The following is a 22605-nucleotide window of genomic DNA, read 5'->3' as shown; positions in this document are numbered from 1 at the left end:
AATTTAATTTAATAATTCTGTAATATTAAATAATCATAATATCACATGGTTTACATTTATTACATAACATGTACATGTACAATATTCATCTATTAACACGAACTTTGTGGTCTGTGCATATGACTTTTTTTTGTTTTTGTTTTTTTTTAATGAATTCGTGCAAATCTTAGGATAAGTGTTATGATTTGTGTCCACTTGGGGGCGGCGTCGAGTCAGGATTATAGAGAATGTGTGCATGAAACGGCCGTGTCTCAATTCGCCAAATGCACCTTTTGAAGGGACCCTTCGAGGTACTTCTCAAAGTGTGGTTTCAAGCTTCCAGTCGAGAATCTACCCTCCTCAGTGTAGCCTCCATCTTGCTAAAGTGGGACAGGCCTACACCACGGACCGCACTTCCACCGCTGTCTTTGAGCGTACGATACGTACATTACGTACGTTATTTTTAATGACTTTATGTTTCAGTCTCTCTTGGTCTTTGATGCTTACAATAAAAACAAACATTCTTACATTATTCTTATTGCAGTAATAATTTCTCATGATAATAATGTCTTCTTATTGTCTAGCAATAACTGCACATTCCTTTATTCCATGTAACTCTCCTCCTTTTTAATCATCAAACACACGGCCTGTACTTATCTTTATTCAGATTTAACAGTTTCATGTCGCACTGTTGTAGATGAGGTAAACCAGTACGAACATTTGAATGTGTATTGCGCAGCGGACTCCATTTTCTTCTCTTTTTTGCGTAGTTGCGGTGCATGATGGGATATAGAAGTGCGTGAAGTATGCACGGATGCACGCTTCGGCCACGTCCGATCTCCATGGAAACAGTGAAAAGGGAAGGGCAGGTTTGTCGGCCGCATTCAGTAGGGTGCATTGAATTGGGACAGCCCTTGTCGCGCCGGAAATTTCATAACTGCCCTTCGACGCACACTTCCAATGGTGATTCTAAGGCCAGTTTGGCGATTTGGGACACGGCCGCTGTCATTTTCGTCCACCATGAAAATCAAGTTTATATTAAATTACTCGCTCTTTTGCATAGCTAGAGGGATGTAGATACCCTTATGGATGATGGGAACATCTCAGCGATTTATAGTTATTTATAATAAATACACAAATGAATAGATAGATAGATAGATAGATAGATAGATAGATAGATAGATAGATAGATAGATAGATAGATAGATAGATAGATAGATAGATAGATAGATAGATAGATAGATAGATAGATAGATAGATAGATAGATAGATAGATAGATAGATAGATAGATAGATAGATAGATAGATAGATAGATAGATAGATAGATAGATAGTAGGTAAAGGTGGGTCATTAATGCACGTGCCGTCAGCTGCTGCTTGTTTTTATTCATCTGAGATGGACTAACTCCTCTGTTGCTGCCTCTTGGCCTGTGGCACCTGTACAGCCCGCCTCCTCACAGAATAAAGCTCCCCGCTGATTGGCCCTCAGTCTTGTCTTTCTTTTGCATAGCTGTACCTCATTGGTCAAAGTACTGCTTGTCATGAGGTGCTGTGCCCTGCGATTGGTGCGCCCCGCCTCGAGCTCGAGAGAAGCCTCTGAACGCCAGCCATTCTGTGATTTATTTGTAATGATTGATGTGGCCATGTAAGCGTCATTGTGCTCGTACGCGGTACCAGCGTCCGTCTCTGTGCAGGTTGTGTCTGTTTTCCCGTAGACACCGCGTCTCTCTGCGCCTGCGGAGCGGTGCGCTCGGAGGAGGCTCGAGGAGGAGGCTCGAGGAGGAGGAGGCTTGAGGATGGCACAGCGCTGGACGGTCTCTGAAAAGCTCCTCGGTGGAACATTAAGATTTTAAGTAGCCGATTCCAAACATCTTGACCCTGGATGCTGAAGGGAGCGTGACGGGCACAGCTTTAGGAGCATGAACAGGAGGAGCTGGTAAGTCTGTGCGTCTGCGGCCTACAGCAGATCGGTGTGATGTGGAGGAGCAGTGATGTTGAGTGGGGCTGTAGCTTCGTGCTCTTTCCAGAGGCCTGTATGCCACAGCCGCATTTATCGCAAAGGGGGAAGCGCACGCGCCCTGTCAGACACGTGACAGCCTGTAGTTGGTTCTATTTCCGTTTACTGTCGCGACACACGTGGAGCATTTCACTGATAAGGGAGTGATGTGACACACGCACGCTGTTGATGGAAGAGAGGCGCGTGCAGAGCGCGTGTTGGGCCTGGTACGCGCGAGAGGAGTGATCCGAGCGCGTCACCGTGACTATAGCACGAGGTTTGCTCGAACGTGAGAGAGGCGCGTGGTTTTTATACAGGTTTATTCATAAATCTGACAGCTGGTTTGTTTGAGCTGTAGCTCTTTAAGCGTCTGTGACCTGTAGCTCTGCGGAGAAGACGTGTCCAATCAGAATCATAAACAACAGCTTTTAATGAGCCTATTATTTTTTCTCCACAGTTAAAACAACGTCTACATGCTCTGGCACTCAGCCTCATTTAGTCCCCAAACCCCAAACGACTTATAGTCGTGTTTGGATGTCATCTCCTCATTAAACGTGTGATGAGATTATGCTCACGTTTGAGGGTAATCCACTCAAGACGGAGATCCATCAGAGCAGAGGAAGCAGAAGCAGCATCTGATACATGGTCACCTCGTTTGACCATTTTATTGAACCTCCACTGATATAATGATAGACAACCCCACTGTCATCTCAGTGCTCACAGCTGAAACAGTGAGTCTCATCTCAGTTCTCACAGCTGAAACAGTCTCATCTCAGTTCTCACAGCTGAAACAGTCTCATCTCAGTGCTCACAGCTGAAACAGTCTCATCTCAGTGCTCACAGCTGAAACAGTGAGTCTCACCTCTGTTTACAGCTGAAACAGAAAGTCTCATCTCAGTGCTCACAGCTGAAACAGTGTCTCATCTCTGTGTTCACAGCTGAAACAGTGAGTCTCATCTCTGTGTTCACAGCTGAAACAGTGAGTCTCATCTCTGTGTTCACAGCTGAAACAGTGAGTCTCATCTCTGTGTTCACAGCTGAAACAGTGTGTCTCATCTCTGTGTTCACAGCTGCAACAGTGAGTCTCATCTCTGTGTTCACAGCTGAAACAGTGAGTCTCATCTCTGTGTTCACAGCTGAAACAGTGAGTCTCATCTCTGTGTTCACAGCTGAAACAGTGAGTCTCATCTCTGTTCACAGCTGAATGGTTTATTGCCATTGTCAATGAACAGACTTCACAAAGTTGGAACTTTCTTCAGTGGTGCATGCATAGACTGTTTATATCACATGTGTCAAACTCAAGGCCCGCGGGCCAAATGCGGCCCTCCACATCATTTTATGTGGCCCTCGACAGGGTAAATTAAAAGGTATGATGGTCTTAAAATGTCATTTTATCAGGAAATACGCAGTTACACAGCCATATTTTTACATCTAGGCAAATGCATATTCAATATTTGTACTTGAATAAGCAATAAATACAGAAACAGTTAATTAATTATTAGTTACCTGTATTAATGGCACCTGTTTGAACTCGTTATTCAATTCAATTCATTTTATTTTTGTAACGCCCAAAATCACAACAACAGTTGTCTCGAAGGGCATTCATGTTTTGGTTGATGGGGGAAACTGGAGTACCCGGAGGAAACCCATCCAGACACAGGGAGAAACATGAAAAACTCCACACAGAAAGGCCTGGGCGACCCGGGGATCGAACCAAAACCTCTTGCTGTGAGGCATGAGTGTTGCCACTCAGCCACCGTGATATACACACAAAAACAAATAGGAAAATCAAACAACAGGAAAAATCAGACAAAACAAGAAAAAACGGCCAGTCGAGGAGGAGGAGAGCCGGGCGAGGAGGAGAGGGAGGCGGGTGGAGGAGGGCCAGGCGGGGAGGAGGAGAGGGTCCAGCTGTCATCAGGGCTTCTGAAAGAGTTACACTCCACAGGGGGAGTGGGACAGGGGACAACATGTGAATAGCATTGCTGATGAGAAAATAAAAAGAAGATTAAAAAGAAGAGGATAGTGCTCTGGTTGCCATACTTCCCCCAGCTAGTTATCTCCTACTGCAGCCTATCTTATCCTGGGTTTTAATGTCTCTCCCTAACTCCCTCACTATGTAACCTGGTCATAAGCTATATTGAAGAGGAAGGTTTTAAGCCTGGTCTTAAATACAGAGACTGTGGGGGCCTGTTTAACATCAGCAGGGAGTTGATTCCATAGCACAGGAGCTTGGTAACTGAATGCTCTCCCTCCCACTGTACTTTTGGACACTCTAGGAATCACTAATAGTCCTGCATTCTGAGAGCGGAGTGCTCTGTTTGGCTGGTACGGGACAATAACATCTTGCAGATAGGATGGGGCCATACCGTTTAGGGCTTTGTATGTCAGGAGGAGGACTTTGAATTTGATTCTAAGCTCGACAGGAAGCCAGTGCAGATATTTTAGTGCAGGACTGATGTGGTCTCTTCTTTTAGGTCCTGTTAGGACTCTGGCCGCTGCATTTTGGACCAACTGGAGGCTCCTTATAGTACTTTTGGGGCAGGCGGCGAGCAGAAAATTACAGTAATCAAGTCTGGAAGTAACAAATGGATGGATGAGTTTTTCAGCATCGTTTTTAGGTAAAATATTTTTAATTTTCGTTATATTTCGCAGGTGAAAGTATGCGGTTTTACAAGCTTGGTTTATATGGGCTGTGAATGAGAGATTTTGATCCAATAGGACTCCAAGATTTTTTACAGTAGGGCTAGAAGCTATACTCACATTGTCGAGTGAGATTATCTGGTCCGACAGAGAATCTCTTTGACCTTTGGGACCAACGACAATGGCCTCTCTTTTTTCAGGATTTAAGTACAGCTGAGTGTCATCAGCATAGCAGTGAAAATTAATGCCATGTTTTCTGATAATGTTACCCAATGGCAACATATACAGAGTAAATAGGATTGGACCAAGCACAGATACTTGTGGAACACCACAGGCTACTTTAGAACAGGGAGAGGTGCACTGGTTTATACTAACAAACTGGTACCTATCTGATAGATAGGATTTAAACCATTTGAGGGCGGTCCCTCTGATTCCAATGTCACATTCTAACCTCTGCAGTAGAATGTTGTGATCAATGGTGTCAAACGCTGCACTGAGGTCCAGTAGGACCAGGACTGAAGCCAGCCCGTTATCAGCAGCTAGTAGTAAGTCATTTGTTACTTTAAGCAGTACAGTCTCTGTGCTGTGGTGAGCTCTGAATCCAGATTGAAAATTTTCAAATATATTATTGTCCTGCAGGTGGCGGCAGAGCTGTTTCACCACCACTCATTCTAGAATTTTTGAGAGGAAGGGAAGATTAGAGATAGGTCTATAGTTAGTTCATCAGGATTTAGGTTAGGTTTTTTCAAAAGGGGTTTAATCACAGCATACTTAAAGGACTGAGGAACGTAGCCATTTTCTAACAACATATTCATTATCTTACAGATAGAATCTATTATTAGGGGGAGGGCTTCTTTGAGGAGTCTGATTGGAATAGGGTCGAGCATACACGTTGATGGTTTTGACGACATGATGACTGAGGTAATCTCCACCTCATCAACAGGAGTAAATTCATCTAATATTATTAGAGGGTCCATATGGGATATTGGCATTACAGACTGGATTTGCTCAGAGCTGATTTTTGGAGTAGCTTTGTTAATTTTGTCTCTAATGGTTGTGATTTTGTAATCGAAGAAGTGAAGAAAGTCATCACAACTAATGTTCGAGGGGATAAGAGACTCATTAGCAGTGTGGGAGTTTGTCAGCCTGGCTACAGTGCTGAACAGAAATCTGGGGTTATTTTTGTTTACTTCTATTAGATTTGAATAGTATCTAGTTCGGGCTTTCCGCAGAGCGGCCTTATAAGTGAGCAGGCAGAGCTTCCATGCCTTCAGAGACTGCTCAGAGCGCGAGCGGCGCCAAAGCTTCTCTGTGCGTCTTACATGTTGTTTGAGTGTCCTGAGCTGTAACGTGTACCATGGAGCCGGAGGTCTTGGTTTAATGCTTTTCTGTTTTAGCGGAGCTACAACATCGAGAGCAGATTTTAAGGTGAGCATTGTTCTGTCAACCAATTGATCAGTGACAATTGGATTCAAATTATTGTCATTGTCACATGACATATCTTTCAGTAATGGCTCAATAATTTCTTTAAACTCTGTAACCGATTTACCTGATAATGTTCTTTTCATTATAGTTTTTTCTGCGGGGCTGGATAGTCTTTTAGTATAAATTGAAAGGTAATTAAGAAATGGTCAGAGAGTATAGGGTTTTGAGGAAGGACAATTAGATCATTAATCTCAATACTGTAGGTTAGAATGAGATCTAGAGTGTGATTGTGACAGTGAGTCGGCTTATTCACACTCTGGGTGAAACCGATCCCATCCAGGAGCACGCCAAAAGCATTACTGAGGCAATCACTGCCGTTATCTACATGAATGTTGAAATCTCCAACTATAACAATCCTTTCCCAATTCAAAACTAAACTTGAAATGAAGTCAGAAAACTCTGTCAGGAACTCGGCATATGGACCAGGAGGTCGATAAATTATTATAAATATAACAGCTTTTTGGTTTATCAGTGTAAAAGACACCTGTCCACAACCTCAGACAGTCAGACTCCAAACTCCACTATGGCCAAGACCAAAGAGCTATCAAGGGACACCACAAACAAAATTGTAGACCTGCACCAGGCCCCAAAGACTGAATCTGCAATAGGTAAGCAGGTTGGTGTGAAGAAATTCACAGTGGGAGCAATTATTAGAAAATGGAAGACATACAAGACTGATAATCTCTTGATCTGGGGCTCCACGCAAGACCTCACCCCGTGGGGTCAAAATGATCACAAGAACAGGTGAGCAAAAATCCCAGAACCACACGGGGGTACCTCGTGAATGACCTGCAGAGAGCTGGGACCAAAGTAACAAAGGCAACTATCAATAACACACTACGCCGACAGGGACTCAAACCCTCAAATGTTCCCCTGCTTAAGCCAGTACATGTCCAGGCCCCTCTGAAGTTTGCTAGAGAACATTTGGAGCATCCAGAAGAGGACTGGGAGAATATCATTTGGTCAGATGAAATCGGTATACTTTTTGGTGAAAACTCAACTTCTCGCATTTGGAGGAGAAAGAATGCTGAGTTTCATCCAAAGAACACCATACCTACTGTGAAGCATGGGGGTGGAAACATCATGCTTTGGGGCTGTTTTTCTGCAAAGGGACCAGGACGACTGATCCGTGTAAAGAATGAATAGGCCCATGTATCGTGAGATTTTGAGTGAAAACCTCTTTCCATCAGCAAGGACATTGAAGATGAAACGTGGCTGGGTCTTTCAGCATGACAAGGATCCCAAACACACCACCGGAGAAACAAAGGAGTGGCTTTGTAAGAAGCATTTCAGGGTCTTGGAGTGGCCTAACCAGTCTCCAGATCTCACTCCCATAGAAAAGTCTTTGGAGGGAGTTGAAAGTCTACGTTGCCCAGCGACAGCCCCAAAACATCACTGCTCCAGAGGAGATCTGCAGGAGGAATGGGTCAAACTACCAGCAACAGTGTGTGAAAACCTTGTGGAGACTTACAGGAAATGTTTGACCTAGTCATTGCCAACAAAGGGTATATAACACAGTATTGACATAAACTTTTGTTATTGACCAAATACTTATTTTCCACCATAATTTGCAAATGGATTTTTAAAAAATCAAGACATTGTGACTTTCTGGATTTTTTTTTTTTTCATTCTGTCTCTCATAGTTTAAGTGTATCTATGACGGAAATTACAGGGCTCTCTCAAGTGGGAGAACTTGCACAATTGGTGGCTGACTAAATACTTTTTTACCCCACTGTAGCTAACGTGCTAGTGTAGAGACCTGAGCACAGGATGCATGTCTGAAGTACTTCCTTGGTTCTTTTTTGGTCCTAGTACACACAACACAAAGATCTTTACATTATTCACTCCACACTAATGCCTCTGCCACTGCTAGTATCAAACAAGCCGACACACGTCGCCTATTCAAATGACTTAATCAGGCCTAATTTTAGGTTTTATAAATCACTACATGGAAGTACTTAGCCCCCCCCCCATAGCGCCTCCAACCAAAAATATCTGGCACCACCCATGGAAATATCCCAGAGTATGACATATTGTGCAGATACTCTATAACTAACGACCCTGAAGCAGAATGCAGAAAGTGAACGCACATGAAACTGAATTTACAATAAGGAAACAGATTACAGAACGTCACGTAAGGGAAGTTTAGTTTTGTGGTTGTGGTCCATAGATGCAGAAATTGGGTCTAAAATAGTAGCAACCCCGTACGCTGCATGAGTGACCAGGATGTACTAGTGTTAGTAAACAGAAGTACAGGTTCATTTCCATTTATTGTTGGTTAAAGTAGCGTTGTCTTTCAGTGTGGTCTCGTTGAAGTAACAATCTTGTATTTTCAGATTCAGACTTTTACATTGCATTGTCAGAGATGGAGCATTCAGCCTGGTACAGCACTGTGTGTAGTTTTAAGTCACCTCTAGTTATATAAATGTAAAATAAACTGACCACTGCACCTGTTTGTAAATTATGTTTTACCTTTAAAGGTCCTGTATTACACAAAAGCGACACATGCACACAGACACAACTGCTGACCCTCCTCTCTGTCCCTCCTTACTCCATTGTTCTTGTCGGTTTCACATTTGTAACTGGATCTGTGCTTCGCGGCGCCGTTACTGAAATGTGAAATACATGTACGCCTCAGCCACAGGGAGGAACAAATATTAATAGGAACATGATACATCCTCCCATGTTTGTGCAGGTCGGGGTAGATGTGTTCCCACGGCTCAAACACATACTGTAACATAACGTAAGAGACAACCCAGTGAATATTTCTGTAGGAAAATGCCCAAGACAGAGTTTGTTTTTGGAATGGAGCCTTTTAAAAATAATTTACAAGCACAAAAGTCTCTGGAGGATTATTAACCTCACAGTTGTGACATGGGAACGGCCTGGTCCAGGCAAGTTTATTGGTCCACAGTAATAAAGTGTTTTACAGAATAACAGAGACCTTAAAATCACAATACAACAAATCAAAACATAAATAATCATCATAAAAGTAACATTAAAAGAGAAGAGGGCAGAATAAAACCCTTTCAGTCATATACACAGCTATCACCATGTTTTAGTCCTGGTTTAATCCTGCTTTAGTTCTGGTTTAGACCTGGTTTAGTTCTGTTTTAGTCCTGTTTTAGTCCTTGTTTAGTCCTGGTTTGGACCTGATTTGGTCCTGGTTTAGACCTGGTTTAGTCCTGGTTTAGTCCTGGTTTAGTCCTGGTTTAGTCCTGGTTTAGTCCTGGTTTAGACCTGGTTTAGTCTTGGTTTAGTCTTGGTTTAGACCTGGTTTAGTCCTGGTTTGGACCTGGTTTAGTCCTGGTTTAGATGTGGTTCAGTCCTGGTTAGACCTGGTTTAATCCTGGTTTAATCCTGGTGTAGACTTGGTTTAGACCTGGTTTAGTCTGGGTTTAGTCCTGGTTGAGCTAAATAAATCTCTTATGGACCTATTTGCATGACCTTTTGCTAATTCTAACTTTGATGCACCAAACAGTTAGTTCACCAAGTTAATTATTACATTTCGTTAACACTATATACTTATTGAGACTTTGCAGTCACATCATGCTGGGGTGTTCTACATGTATGCCTATGACAGAATGTTCAGCAGTTATCAAGGTTAGCAGACGTTAGCAAAAACTACAAAAAAGGTTTGAAGATTGTCAGAAAACTCAGGGAAAAACACAAAATGAATTTAAAGAGCACGTTGGCTAATGCTAGCTAGCTTGTGACTAATGTTATTAGTGAGGGAGATGTTTAACAGGACAAATCAGCTCACCTGTTGTAGTTCAGCAAAGTAAGTTCTTTCTGGTCTGATTATGTTGAAACAAAACTCAGATTAGCGTCTAATATGAGTAACCAAGCCTCAGACAGAGCAGTGCCTACAGTTAGCATCACACCTCCAGGGAAAGTTGATGACATCAGCTACAAAGTATCAATACTTAGAGCTAGTTATTACTCTGGAATACATTTACAAATCCCTTTTATGTGTGCCGCTCCATTTAATCCCGTTTTGAGATTAGCACTAAATCATACTGCAGCCGGGGAAGTTAAAGGAAGGAAACAAGCAGACCCCACCTGAAAAGTTACACAGTGCAGCTTTAACCTCCTGAGACCTGGTGTCCTCATCTGTGGACAACACATTTTGGATTGTTTAGGCCACAGCGCAAATTTTTAGAAAAACAGCAACAAGAACATGTTCAATTTTGAATATTTCTAAGAGTTTAGAATATTAATTTCTTTGTTTATTTTTATTTTATTTTATTTTTTTAATTATTTTTATTTAATTATTTTATTTTTTATTTGTTTTTATTATTATTTTTATTGTATTTTTATTTTATTTTTTATTTACTTATTTTTTTATTATTTTATTTGATTAAAGCTCGGGTCTCAGGAGGTTAAATGGCCCATATGGCACTATTCTCTGAGCTCTGTTCATGTTATTTCCTCATCACAAACAGACCTGGAGTTTTGTTTTGTCTCATTCACACATGTTTAACACACAAACCTGCAGATTTAGGCTGAGTTCTTCTCTCAAACTGAAAACACTCTGTTCCACCTTGTGATGTCATCATGTGGTAATACAGGAAGTGCTCCATTGTGTTTTTTAAACTTCACACACCTTCACTAGAATCATTTGGATGATTTCAGCCCTGGAGTGGTCAATCTCTACTGAACTAAAGGTAAAAGGGGTTGTTAACTTGAAAACTACCACTTCCTGACATCACAAGGTGGAACAGAGCATTTTGAGCTTTGGAGATGTAGACAGACTAATAATAAAGTGTTACTCAACCATGTGTGAATGAAACAAAACACAACTCCAGGTCTGTTTTAGAGGAGGGAACAACACTAAAAGCATGACTTAAACACGTGTTTAAAGGTCCACTATCACACAAAACCAATTCTTCCGAGCTTTAACACTGAAGAAAGTCTTACAGTACCAAACATGTTTCTACAGCAGTTGTAGTCACAAGGGCTGCATGCGTGAGGCGAAGGCTGTGGAAATGCTCTGTCCACACACTGTAGACAAACATTGAATCATGAGTTAGTGACGTTAGCGGGGTCAGCGGGGTTAGTGGGGTTAGCTGCTCGTGCTTCGGCTGAGTGAATCTCTGTTATGGATGGAGCATCAGAGAGCGCAGAGAAGACGTAAACATTAACATAGTGTAGTGATGTCTGCAGAGTGTTCCTATGTTCAGCTTATAAGAGTTTATATTGCCAAACGGAGATGGAATTAGAGATATATTAATATAATTAAAACATCATGGTTGATTGCTACACAACATGTGTGGCAATCATCCAAACTGTGGTGTACAGTACAGTATTCTGCACTTTTGTAGTTAGTTTCTTAGTGTAATCCTCCCTATTGTGTTTAAGTCTCTATAGTTCTCATTTCTGACCCCTGTGGATCATTTTGTTATAATTTACACTTTTTAAATCACAATATTCATCTAAAACCACTTAATAAAAGAAACAAGTCCACTGACTTCCGCGTTATAAAACTGCGGTGTCCAATGGGAGCTGACGTCATCGTAAACATCATCACAACAAAGCACTGCATGGCGCCCCCTATGGATAATTGCACATCACACTGGAGCAGCACTTTTTTTTTTCATTTGTACCAAAATGACTATGCGACGCTGCAGCATCCTACAAGTATTAAGAAAATAAAACTGGAGAAGGAAGTGTGTATGTCACAGTGGGCATGTACATCACAGTGGGCGTGTCACATTGGGCGTGTACCGCTGGAGGTTAAACGGTGGTAAATCGACAAAATGGCTTCTTGAAAATAGTTTTATAAAATTACTCAAACATGAATCACTCCAAATACAACTTCAGAGGCTCAATGAGAAGAAACGACTAGAACATGGATAAAAGTCTGAACAGAACAGTCTGAAGAACAGAGCTGTTTTAAACTTCTTAACATTTACAGACAGGTTTTAGCATTTTTCTCATTCAAACACTGTCTGTCCATCACGTTAGCCTCACAAAGGCAAGAGGTATTCATTGTGGTCATTTTTGTCCTGACCTCACTCAGACTCTGGTTTACTCACATGTCTGTGGACACTGTGCAAAACCAGAGACTGAAGATAATTGGTCAATTTTTCAGCTGCATCCCACATATACAGCTCAGTGTTCAGACTTATTTTGCTTCTCTTGCACATAGACTGTATATATAAATGGACATAGCTAACCTGCTAGCCATCGCATTCCAAACAGGAGGTGATCATGGGTGTGCTTTCAGCTCCATCGACTCTGGCTCCAATGAACTTTTTATGTAAAAACTGTCCCCTCTCTCTGTAACTGCTGCTATCAGACTCCTCATTTTGCTCTTAAATGTTCGTATTAACCTGCTCTTTTTATTTCACTATTGTGTCTGTAAATCAAGATATGAACATTAATAACAGACAAATCAGGCACCTTCTTTCCCTGAGGTCACTCCTGCTAGTGTTAGCAACAGGTTTGACTGACAGCGTTGCTAAGGTTGGTTCCCTGCTAAACCAATGGGTGGAAAGGGGCGTTACCTTCAATAGCCTCGCTCCAGATGGGCTCTTTTGTTACTATGACACTCGTGCTCAGAATTCCAACTATGAAACTCTGCCCAATTGTCCCTATGCCTGCCTCGATGAGCTTCATTTGGAGCTGAACGCTGTGGGTGACGTTGCACTCATTCAGTCACTTCTTTACACAGTCTGTGGTCGTGCATTAAATTTCCTGAGGCATAAAAGGACAAATTGTGTCACAGGAAAATTTGTTGGCATCATGCCTGGTCCTAATGAAATTCAAATTCAGATCTGACTGCAGTAAATGATTTACATTTGTCATGAAATAACTTTTACATATATGCAACTCAAAGTTTTGGCAGTGGCGCTGAGAATCAGCACACCACAGAAGTGGTGAAATGTAAGAGTAGTAAAGTACTTAAGTAAATTTTACTGTAAAGACTTTTACTTTTACTTCAGTACATTTAAGAGCAGTACCTGTACTTTCTACTCCACTACATTTTTGAACAGGACTGAAAAGTGATTTTTTTTTTTTTTTTTTTTTTTTTTTTTACTATTTGAGACCTGCTGAAAAGGCTGAGGGTTTATTTTTAATCAACTTCATAATTTGAGCAAAACAAAGCTTTAGAAGTAAAAACATCCGGCACAAACTCCAGCTCAATTTTTTTAATCAAAATCGCCACTTGTGATGCTTTATTAGACTCAAAATCTGTCAAAAATACTTTAACTTTTTATTCTTAAAGTATATTTTTAAACAGGTAATTTATTAGTTTTACTTTTACTATTAAGTTGCTCTGTACTTTTAAAATGGAGTACTTCTTTCCACCATGCTGTCCATTGTCTCACAGTGACCTTCATAATCCCTTCACAGCAGTAAATAACAGAGAGTGCGGCGCGAGCATGAGGGTGAGCGTGAGGGTGAGCGTGAGGGTGGGGGTGAGCGTGAGCGTGGGGGTGAGCGTGAGCGTGGGGGTGAGCGTGAGCGTGGGGGTGAGCGTGAGGGTGAGCGTGGGGGTGAGCGTGAGGGTGAGCGTGGGGGTGAGCGTGACGGTGAGGGTGAGCGTCAGGGTGAGCGTCAGGGCGAGCGTTAGCGTGAGCAGGAGCATTAGCGTGAGCGTGTGTCACTCTGTGATCAGCTGTGGGCTCAGCAGAGTGTTGTGCTCTGTCATAGACCTTCACAGTGTCCTTCTGTTTGGGCCTCTCTCTCTCTGGTCTCTTATGACTCAGAGTTTTACAGTAAACTCGGGCTACAGCGGCGCAGCTAACGACAGAGAAACCCTGTCACTGTTATTATGAGAAGAGGCATCACATTAACACATTTTCAAGCACGAAATGTATCACTACAGAGAAATACTCCCATAAACGATAATACTTAAACTACTTAATGCCACTGATTAAGATGCAAATAAAACAAGATAATCCCAGTGAACATTTTAAATAGACTGTCATTAAAAGACGTGGGCTGCAACAGATAAACAGCAGAATGTGCCAATAATAATAATAAGCCATAAAAGGGACAGCTCATCCTGTCTTATTACAATAGAAATACTCAAAATACAAAAAAATATTTTTACAAAGAAAAAGTGCTCGTAATAAATATTGAGCCTCAAAACATATAGTTCCAGTTTTATATACTGAACAATAAGTCGATATAGTGATTACTGTGAATGGTCTATCCATTTGCTTTCATTCACGTCACCTGACCCTTCCTGTGTAATTCTGTGACCAGTGTTACAAAGGAACATATACTCACGACTACTATTTATGAGTTCTTACTATAGACTGTTTATATAAATGGACATAGCTAACCTGCTAGCATAGACGGTATATATTTGACTTTAGTCAGATGAATTTCAAATGTGAAGTTGTTTTCTTGTCTCTGTTTGTGGTCACATTGCGTTCACATGCAGTCACGCTGAAACTGCTCTTTGAAATCCAGTTCGCTGTTAGTGTTTATCATCTGAAAGTTGAGCTGTTGTGAAGCTGGAGTGTGTTTACAGATGTGGTTGGTTCCACTGGCTCCTTAATGGCTCTTTTGATTGGTCCGGTTGAATGAATGATCTCGTTGTTCAGACCAGAGCTTTTGCCCCTGCTCATTTTGTTTTGTTGTGGTTGACTTTCGTAAGGCAGCCACTGCTGCTCTATGTGGAGAGAAGCAGCTGAGGCGGCTCGGGCAAGTGTTCTGGATGCCTCCTGGACGTAGGCCTGTCATGATTAGGGATGAGAATAATATCATTTATCGTGATAAAAAGGGTCGACAATAATTGTTTGCGGGACATTTTATATGATCGTAAAAATCGACTGACTGGGAAAATCTCCGCGGCACCTGCGCTCTGATTGGTCATCTTCGAGGGCGACATAAGCAGATTACTGTAATGACAGTAAAATATTTAAACAGCCCCATGCCGCTGCCGTTTGAATTTACATGAAGTATAATTGGTTGCGAAGTTACAGTAATGAAAAGTCCACAACCATGCTCTATTGGCGACGATAGCATCTACCAATAGGGATAATGATGGAACCTATTCTTAATATTAAAATTGTAATTATTCATATCCAAAATATTTTTAGCAGCTTTAATAATTTTTGTGACATAATTGTTAATCGCAGTTATTTTGGCCATGAGAATCATGACACCACATTTCAATATCGTCCCATGCCTAGTCACGATAACACAGTTTGAAGTTCAATATATTGCTGAAATAAATATGCCACTGACACAAAAACTCAAGAGCAGATTTAAATCACAAAAACTATTATAAATTTACAGTATTGTTAAAAATTATGAGCTGTAGGCCTCTAAGCACCTTGGGGCAACAATAGCTCAGTTGGTAGAACGTTTGTCCACTGATTCATGTCCTTGGGCAAGACACTTAACCACCTCGCCCCCAGTGTCTGTGCCCACTGGGGGCAAGGTGGGTAAGTGTGTGTGTGTGTGTGGGGGGGGGGGGGGGTGTATGAATGGGTGACTGGTTCCTTGAGGTAAAGTGCTTTGAATGTACTGTATAAAAATGTGACCATTTGGGGTTCCAGACCTCCCCTACCCCAGACACTTCCTCCAGCTTCTTCAGTGGGACCCCAAATGTGGGACCCCAGAAGCTGGAGGAAGTGTCTGGGGACGTGTGTGGGGTGAGGGAAGTCTGGGAGTCCTTGCTTAAACTGCTGCCCCTGTGACATGGCTCCAGATAAGAGGAGGAACATGGCTGGATGGTCAAAGCCGTGTCCATTTGCATAAAGGTCTGCAGTGTTTTGAATTGTTCTCGGACACAGCAGTGGACGCAGCAGCATGGCAACTTGTGCAATTGTATGACGCAGCATAAGCCCCCACAAAACCTGCCTCACATCTGGAAGCTAACAGCAGTATAGATCTATATTTAGCCTCCTGCTTTATGGAGATGTGGCTCGTGAGGGGCTGCTGGATACTGCCAAATAAAAAGGTTCAACGTCTACACACATATCTGTTACTTTTGCTGTAATATTGGAAAATTATGAATTAAATCAGTCAGAAATTCAGTCCCATCTGATGTGTGGCGTAACAGGTCGATAGACATGTTGCAGCGCCCCCTGCCTTTATTATCACAGAACAACTTAATGTTATGGGCACGTTTTGTACAGCACTTTTCCACTATCAAGGCTCAAAGCGCTTTACATCAAGAGACCACTCGCACATTCACACACACATTTACACACCAGTGTGCACAGACACTGGGGCAAGGTGGTTAAGTGTCTTGCCCAAGGACACAACAACAGCATTCATCTGTGGGAGGTAAGATCACACCATCTACATCTGGGTCAGTGCCATAGACTGTATATAAATGGACATAGCTAATCTGCTAGCACACACCGTGTTCCAAACAGGAAGTGATGGGTGCACTTTTAACTCCATCGACTCTGGCTCCAATTCACTTTCTATGTAAAAATAACTGTGTCCTCTTTCTCTATAACTGTTGCTGTCAGACTCGTCATTTTGGTCTTAAATGTTCATATTAACCCTCTACATGATCCTGAGGTTTTTATGTTACTATTGTGTTTGTAAATCAAGATATGAACATTAATAACAGCGCTAGCATTAGCAACAGGTTTGATTGACAGCATTGGCTCTTTGGTTGCTATGATACTTGCAGTTGCCCTATAACTGCTATCCTCACACTCACTTAGTCCACCTCTTTACACAAGCTATGGTGAGTGCATCTGACCGCTCAACCAACGATGTTCATGTCGAGAGTGGGATTCAAACCACCAACCTGCTGATCAGTGGGCAAACCCTCTACCAACTGAGCTGCTGTCCTCACGCAAGATTGGATTGTTTTTTAAATGGGCTCTCAGAGGGAAAAGCTGCCAGTGATTCATGATGACCTCACCAGTGAAGGACCACTCCTTCACAGCAGCTATGTGAGCTGGGAGGGACACGCTGCTCGTATTGTACTGTGGATCAGCCTAATAATTATTCTCTTGATAATTGGCTAAAGATGCTAGTTACAAACAAGTTTCATGTCTATGGGAAATGTCAACGATGACGTCTGAAAACTGGGCAAATGTGTAGTTCCACCTTTATGTTCATGGATAAGTACAATAAGCTATTCATGGGTCTCAGCTTCCTGTTTAGAGGTGACATTTGAACACTTCTGACCATTCGAAAGAGGTCATATTTTAGGTAGAACTGTTAATTGCTATGACAACAGTGCAATTTTTTTTTGCTTGCTTTTTGTGTAATATATATAGTTATTAAGTATATTTATACAACTTAATGTTTTTGTTTGTTTATGTTCTTGTGCTCACCAGGTTAGAAGCGCTTTGATCTAATTGGCTCTGAGGCCCCCTGCTGGTTGATCAGGAAATAGCAGGGCCAGAGGACAGTGAGAGTGAACCATGTCTATTGCCAGTAACAGCCCTGAGAAAGACGGTTCAATGGCTCAGCTGGAGTGCCCGTCCTCCCCCGCAAGCATGGACCCTGACCCCTCCACAGGCAGCCCCGTGCTCAGCCCTGACTCATCTTCCCATGATGCTGTGCTCTCAGCTCCAGCCGTGTCTCCTGCAGACTCCGAGAACCTCAGTCCAGACGAGCTAGAGTTGCTGGCCAAATTGGAGGAGCAAAACAGGTATTTCGCATCTGGAATGTGTAACAAGGAGCTGTAAGTGAATAAATGGTCATCGACGGGTGTGTTCACATTTGCACAATCTCAATCCAAACTGGGACTAAACTGGGACTAAACCATGACTAGAACAGGACCAAACCAAAGCTGCATTAGAACTCAAACTGGTCCCAGAGAAGGACTAAACCAGAACAAGTGCGAACACTCCCCAATATGAAGGATTGGAGTTGGTAATAGCCCTGGAGGTAGAGCAAAATTGGCACAAAGGTTTGCGAAAAGGATACAATAAAATATTAATGACTGATATGAGCCTTATGCTTGTGTCTCTATGGTTCTCATCTGTGACCCCTGGGAATCATTTTGTTATAATTTACATATTTTAAGGCACAATATTCATCTAAAAACAACTTAATAAAAGAAACAAGTCCACTGACTTCCTTGTTAGAAAACTGCGGCATCCAATGGGAGCTGACATCGCCGTAAACGTTATCACAACAAAGGTCTGCATGCTGTTGGCGCCCCCTATGGAGGGCTGCACATCACAGTATAGCAGCACATTTTTTTCATTTATACCAAAATGACTATGCGACACTGTCAAATCATATGAGTATCACCAATTAAGAAAATAAAACTGGAGAAGGAAGTGTGTATGTCACAGTGGGCGCGTAGGTAACAATGGCCGTGTCACAGTGGGCATGTATATCACAGTGGGCATGTATATCACAGTGGGCATGTATATCACAGTGGGCGTGTGTCACAGTGGATGTGTCACAGTGGGCCTGTGTCACAGTGGATGTGTCACAGTGGGCGTGTCACAGTGGATGTGTCACAGTGGGCGTGTCACAGTGTGCGTGTGTTACAGTGGGCATGTGCCAGTGGAGGTTTAACGGAGGTAGATCAGCAAAATGGCGACTTGAAAATAGTCAATTAAAGATTACTTAAACACAACTCCAAATAAAACTTCAGAAGCTCAATGAGAAGAAACGACTAGACCAGACATGACCAGACATGGAGAAACTACGGCCCGGGGGCCCCACATGGCCGTTGAGGGTTATTAATCCAGCCCACTGAACATGACCAAATTATATTATTATTATTGAAATAGTTAAGGGTAAACCTTGTTCAAACTTTTTTCTGCTGTGTTTATTTAACTGAAATTGAATAAATTAATTAATTTAATAAATGCATTTGGAAAACAGTTGAGCCTTGCATATTCATGCTTTGCTACATGTTACAGGCCAAATCTCTAATGTTGTGTGTGTGTATATATACTAGACCATGGTTAAACATCTGAAAAGTCCAGTTTGCAGAATAAGCCATTTTAAAAAATCATATTAATCTTGCTGTCTCTTCTTAGGTTGTTAGAAGCTGACTCCAAATCCATGCGGTCCATGAGCGGCTCGCGACGCAACAGCGGCTCCTCCCTCGTGTCCAGCTCCTCAGCCTCCTCAAACCTGTCCCATCTGGAGGAGGACACCTGGATCCTGTGGGGACGCATAGTCAACGAGTGGGAGGAGTGGAGACGCAAGAAAGACAAGCTCCTAAAGGCAAGTCACTGGTGAAGCTTTTTGCTGAACTATAACACCTGCAGGTACAGAGGTCAGAAGTCAGGCTGACGGCAACACAACAATTATATGAGGGTCAATGATGAGCCGTGACCATAGACTGTTTACATAAATGGACATGGCTAACCTGCTAGCCACCGTGTTCAAAATAGAAAGTGATCATAGGTGCACTTCCTGCTCCATCGACAATTCCATGATCCTGGTGTTTTTATTTCACTATTGTGTCTGTAAATCAAGATAAGAACATTAATAACAGACAAATCAGCTACCTTCTTTACCCAAGGTTACTCCTGCAAGCATTAGCAACAGGCTTGATTGACAGCGTTGTTAAACAGTTTGCATTTTGCTTGTATAAATATAATTTGAGCTAAAAATAAACTCGCTCCATAGACAAAACACATTTAGTCTGTTGTTCTGACCATAGTGTCACAATTCAGAATGTTGAGGTGCATTTTTCAAATAAAACGATGTCATTGCGTAACCTCTATCACTGGGTTTAAGATAACATCATCATGTTCTATAGGCCCATCTTATTTAACACAGACTGCTGCAGATAAAATGAATTTTGCTAAAATGCACATTTCAGTTGTAACACAGTGAGTTCTCAGGTTCAGCCACTCATAGAAATGATCAGGTTCAACATTTGTGTGTGTGTTTACCTTTTGTATATTTCATGGTAAAAGTACAGTGTAGTAGTCAATTGAGGAAACTGGTTCTTGCGCCCCCATCTGGGAGTATGACATCATCACGTTCCAGAATCTGAAAACTTACATAAATGTGTGTGTGTGAATGTTGAGGACTTTTTCCCCGTGCAGGAGATTAGTTTCAATTGTTAATCGCTATGGCAGCAGTCCCAAGTTCTCAACATTTTGAAACCCCATGGATAGCTACTGCTACTACTACTACTACTACTACTACTTCTGCTACTACCACTACTACTTCTGCTACCACTACTGCTACTTCTGTTACTACTAATAATAATAATAGTAATGTCTTACACTTGTAATGCGCTTTACAGGCTTGTCAAAGCGCTACACTATAGTCATTATCCATTCATTCACACTTAGTGATGGTAAACTACTACTGTAGCCACAGCTGCAGATGGAAGCGAGACTGCCAATCTGTGCCATCGGCCCTTCCGACCACCACAAATCATTCACGCACACATCACTTTCATACTAGGCTACTACTACTGCTACTACTGCTACTACTACTGCTACTACTACTACTACTATTGCTGCTACAACTGCTGCTACTACTACTGCTGCTGCTACTACTGCTACTACTACTACTGCTACTACTACTACTTCTACTACTACTACTATTATTACTACTACTACTACTACTACTACTATTGCTGCTACAACTGCTACTACTACTACTGCTACTACTACTACTACTACTACTGCTACTACTACTATTACTACTACTACTATTACTACTACTACTATCACTACTACTATTGCTGCTACAACTGCTTCTACTACTACTGCTACTACTACTGCTGCTAGTACTGTTGCTACTACTACTACTACTACTACTACTGCTACAAATACTACTCCTACTACTACTACTGCTACTACTATTACTACTACTACTATTACTACTACTGCTACTGCTGCTGCTGCTATTGCTGCTACTACTACTACTACTGCTAATACTAGAGGGGGGAATGATGAAACAATGAATGTGTCAAGATAAATGGAAAAATTGAAAAACATGAAAAAGACTATTTTAGTTTTAGAACAAGGATCAGTCCAATGTATAATTTTAAATGTACCATTTGGGTGAGGACATGAGGACGTGGGGACGTGGGGACGTGAGGACGTGAGGACGTGGGGACGTGAGGACGTGAGGACGTGAGGACGTGGGGACGTGGGGACGTGGGGACGTGGGGACGTGGGGACGTGGGGACGTGAGGATGTGGGGACGTGAGGATGTGATGACGTGAGCTTGTTCAAGAGCCTTGTGGATTTCATGTATTTTGATATTTAGTTAGAGATGTCATAATGTGGTGATACAGGAAGTGCTCCACTGTGTGTTTAAACTCCATACACCTTCACTAGAATCATTTGGATAATTTCAGCCCTGAAATTTCCAATCTCTACTGAAGTAAAGGTAAGAGGAGCTGTTAATTTGAAAACTACCACTTCATGACATCACAAGGAGGAACAGAGCATTTTGAGCTTTGGAGATGTAGACAGATTAATAATAGAGTGTTACTCAAACCTGTGAAAATGACTTAAATCTCACAAGAGTCCATTCTGTGTCCCTCTCGCTCTCTTTGACGTTCATAGGAGCTGATCAGGAAGGGCATCCCTCACCATTTCCGCGCCATCGTGTGGCAGTTGCTGGGTAATGCCACGGACATGCCAGTGAAGAACCAGTACTCTGAGCTGCTCAAGATGTCGTCTCCATGTGAGAAACTGATCCGCAGAGATATTGCTCGCACGTATCCAGAGCATGAGTTCTTCAAAGGCCAGGACAGTCTGGGTCAGGAAGTCCTGTTCAACGTCATGAAGGTGTGTAAATTTGGCTGAACACATTCTGTGCGGGTTCAGATCTGGTTTTGTGTTGTCCATTGGTGTTACTTATGTAACTTATGTATGAAAATAACTTCCACTGGACTCCGATGTAAAAAGAGAGTTACAAAATTTTAATTCACAGTTTTGCAAAATCTTTTTTTACAGAAGTAATCAAACCAAGTCTCAAAAATAAACAATAATACGGTAAGAAAACTATTTGGCTCCGTCTTTATGCGCCGCCTCAACTCAGCACGTTTCCCAAGTGTGTGCTCTTTTGATCTCATTGATGCAATAAAATAAATGTAGCGTATGTATATAAATCAAATATTAAATCTTCATGTAAACATAAAACAACATTGATAACAAAATATCAACACTCTGTAAATTTGCAGCATTATTACATATGAATTAAACTCCCAAACATTCTGTCTTTTGCATAAAATGTGGCACAGAGGAGATGGATTGACTGTGGTCTGCAGTGCCTTGGCCGGTCGGGACGCAGAACACAATGCACGTTTATACACTGTAAAAGAGATTGTAGAATTGCACTGGAAAAATCCAAGAAACAGCGAGGCAGCGAAGGGTCAACCGCAATATAGCGAGGGACCACTATAGTGAAAAAAAATGCTGGGTCAGATATATCGGCTTCCAAATGCTGGTTCAGTCGATATCCTGGTTGGACATATAAATGATGTCTGTGTGTCCCTCAGTCGCCCAGGTCTGATCCATAGCAAAATAATATAAAATCTGTAACTGGACAAAGCGTTGTAGAAGTGAAGACGTTAGGTCATTCGTCCAAGCCACTTCTTCAGTTCTGGTCAGATTACTGGA

General features: G+C 42.0%; 1 protein-coding gene across 2 annotated transcripts in view; it reads left to right on the top strand.

Annotated features, from left to right (window-relative positions):
• The first annotated feature begins 1600 nt into the window (after window positions 1–1600).
• The window catches only part of evi5l (ecotropic viral integration site 5 like), a 45889-nt gene continuing 24884 nt past the window's right edge, over window positions 1601–22605 (top strand). For both annotated transcript variants that reach the window (XM_055224517.1, XM_033972157.2), the window contains exons 1-4: window positions 1601–1915; window positions 17374–17690; window positions 19042–19231; window positions 21547–21771. In XM_055224517.1, coding sequence (XP_055080492.1) covers window positions 17461–17690; window positions 19042–19231; window positions 21547–21771 — 645 coding nt within the window. In that variant the 5' untranslated portion in view covers window positions 1601–1915; window positions 17374–17460. The remainder of the gene's footprint in view (window positions 1916–17373; window positions 17691–19041; window positions 19232–21546; window positions 21772–22605) is intronic.

This window comes from Periophthalmus magnuspinnatus, chromosome 1 (genome assembly GCF_009829125.3).
Source record: "Periophthalmus magnuspinnatus isolate fPerMag1 chromosome 1, fPerMag1.2.pri, whole genome shotgun sequence".
NCBI classification, from domain to species: Eukaryota; Metazoa; Chordata; class Actinopteri; order Gobiiformes; family Gobiidae; genus Periophthalmus; species Periophthalmus magnuspinnatus.
This window is presented reverse-complemented; position numbering and strand designations above follow the sequence as displayed.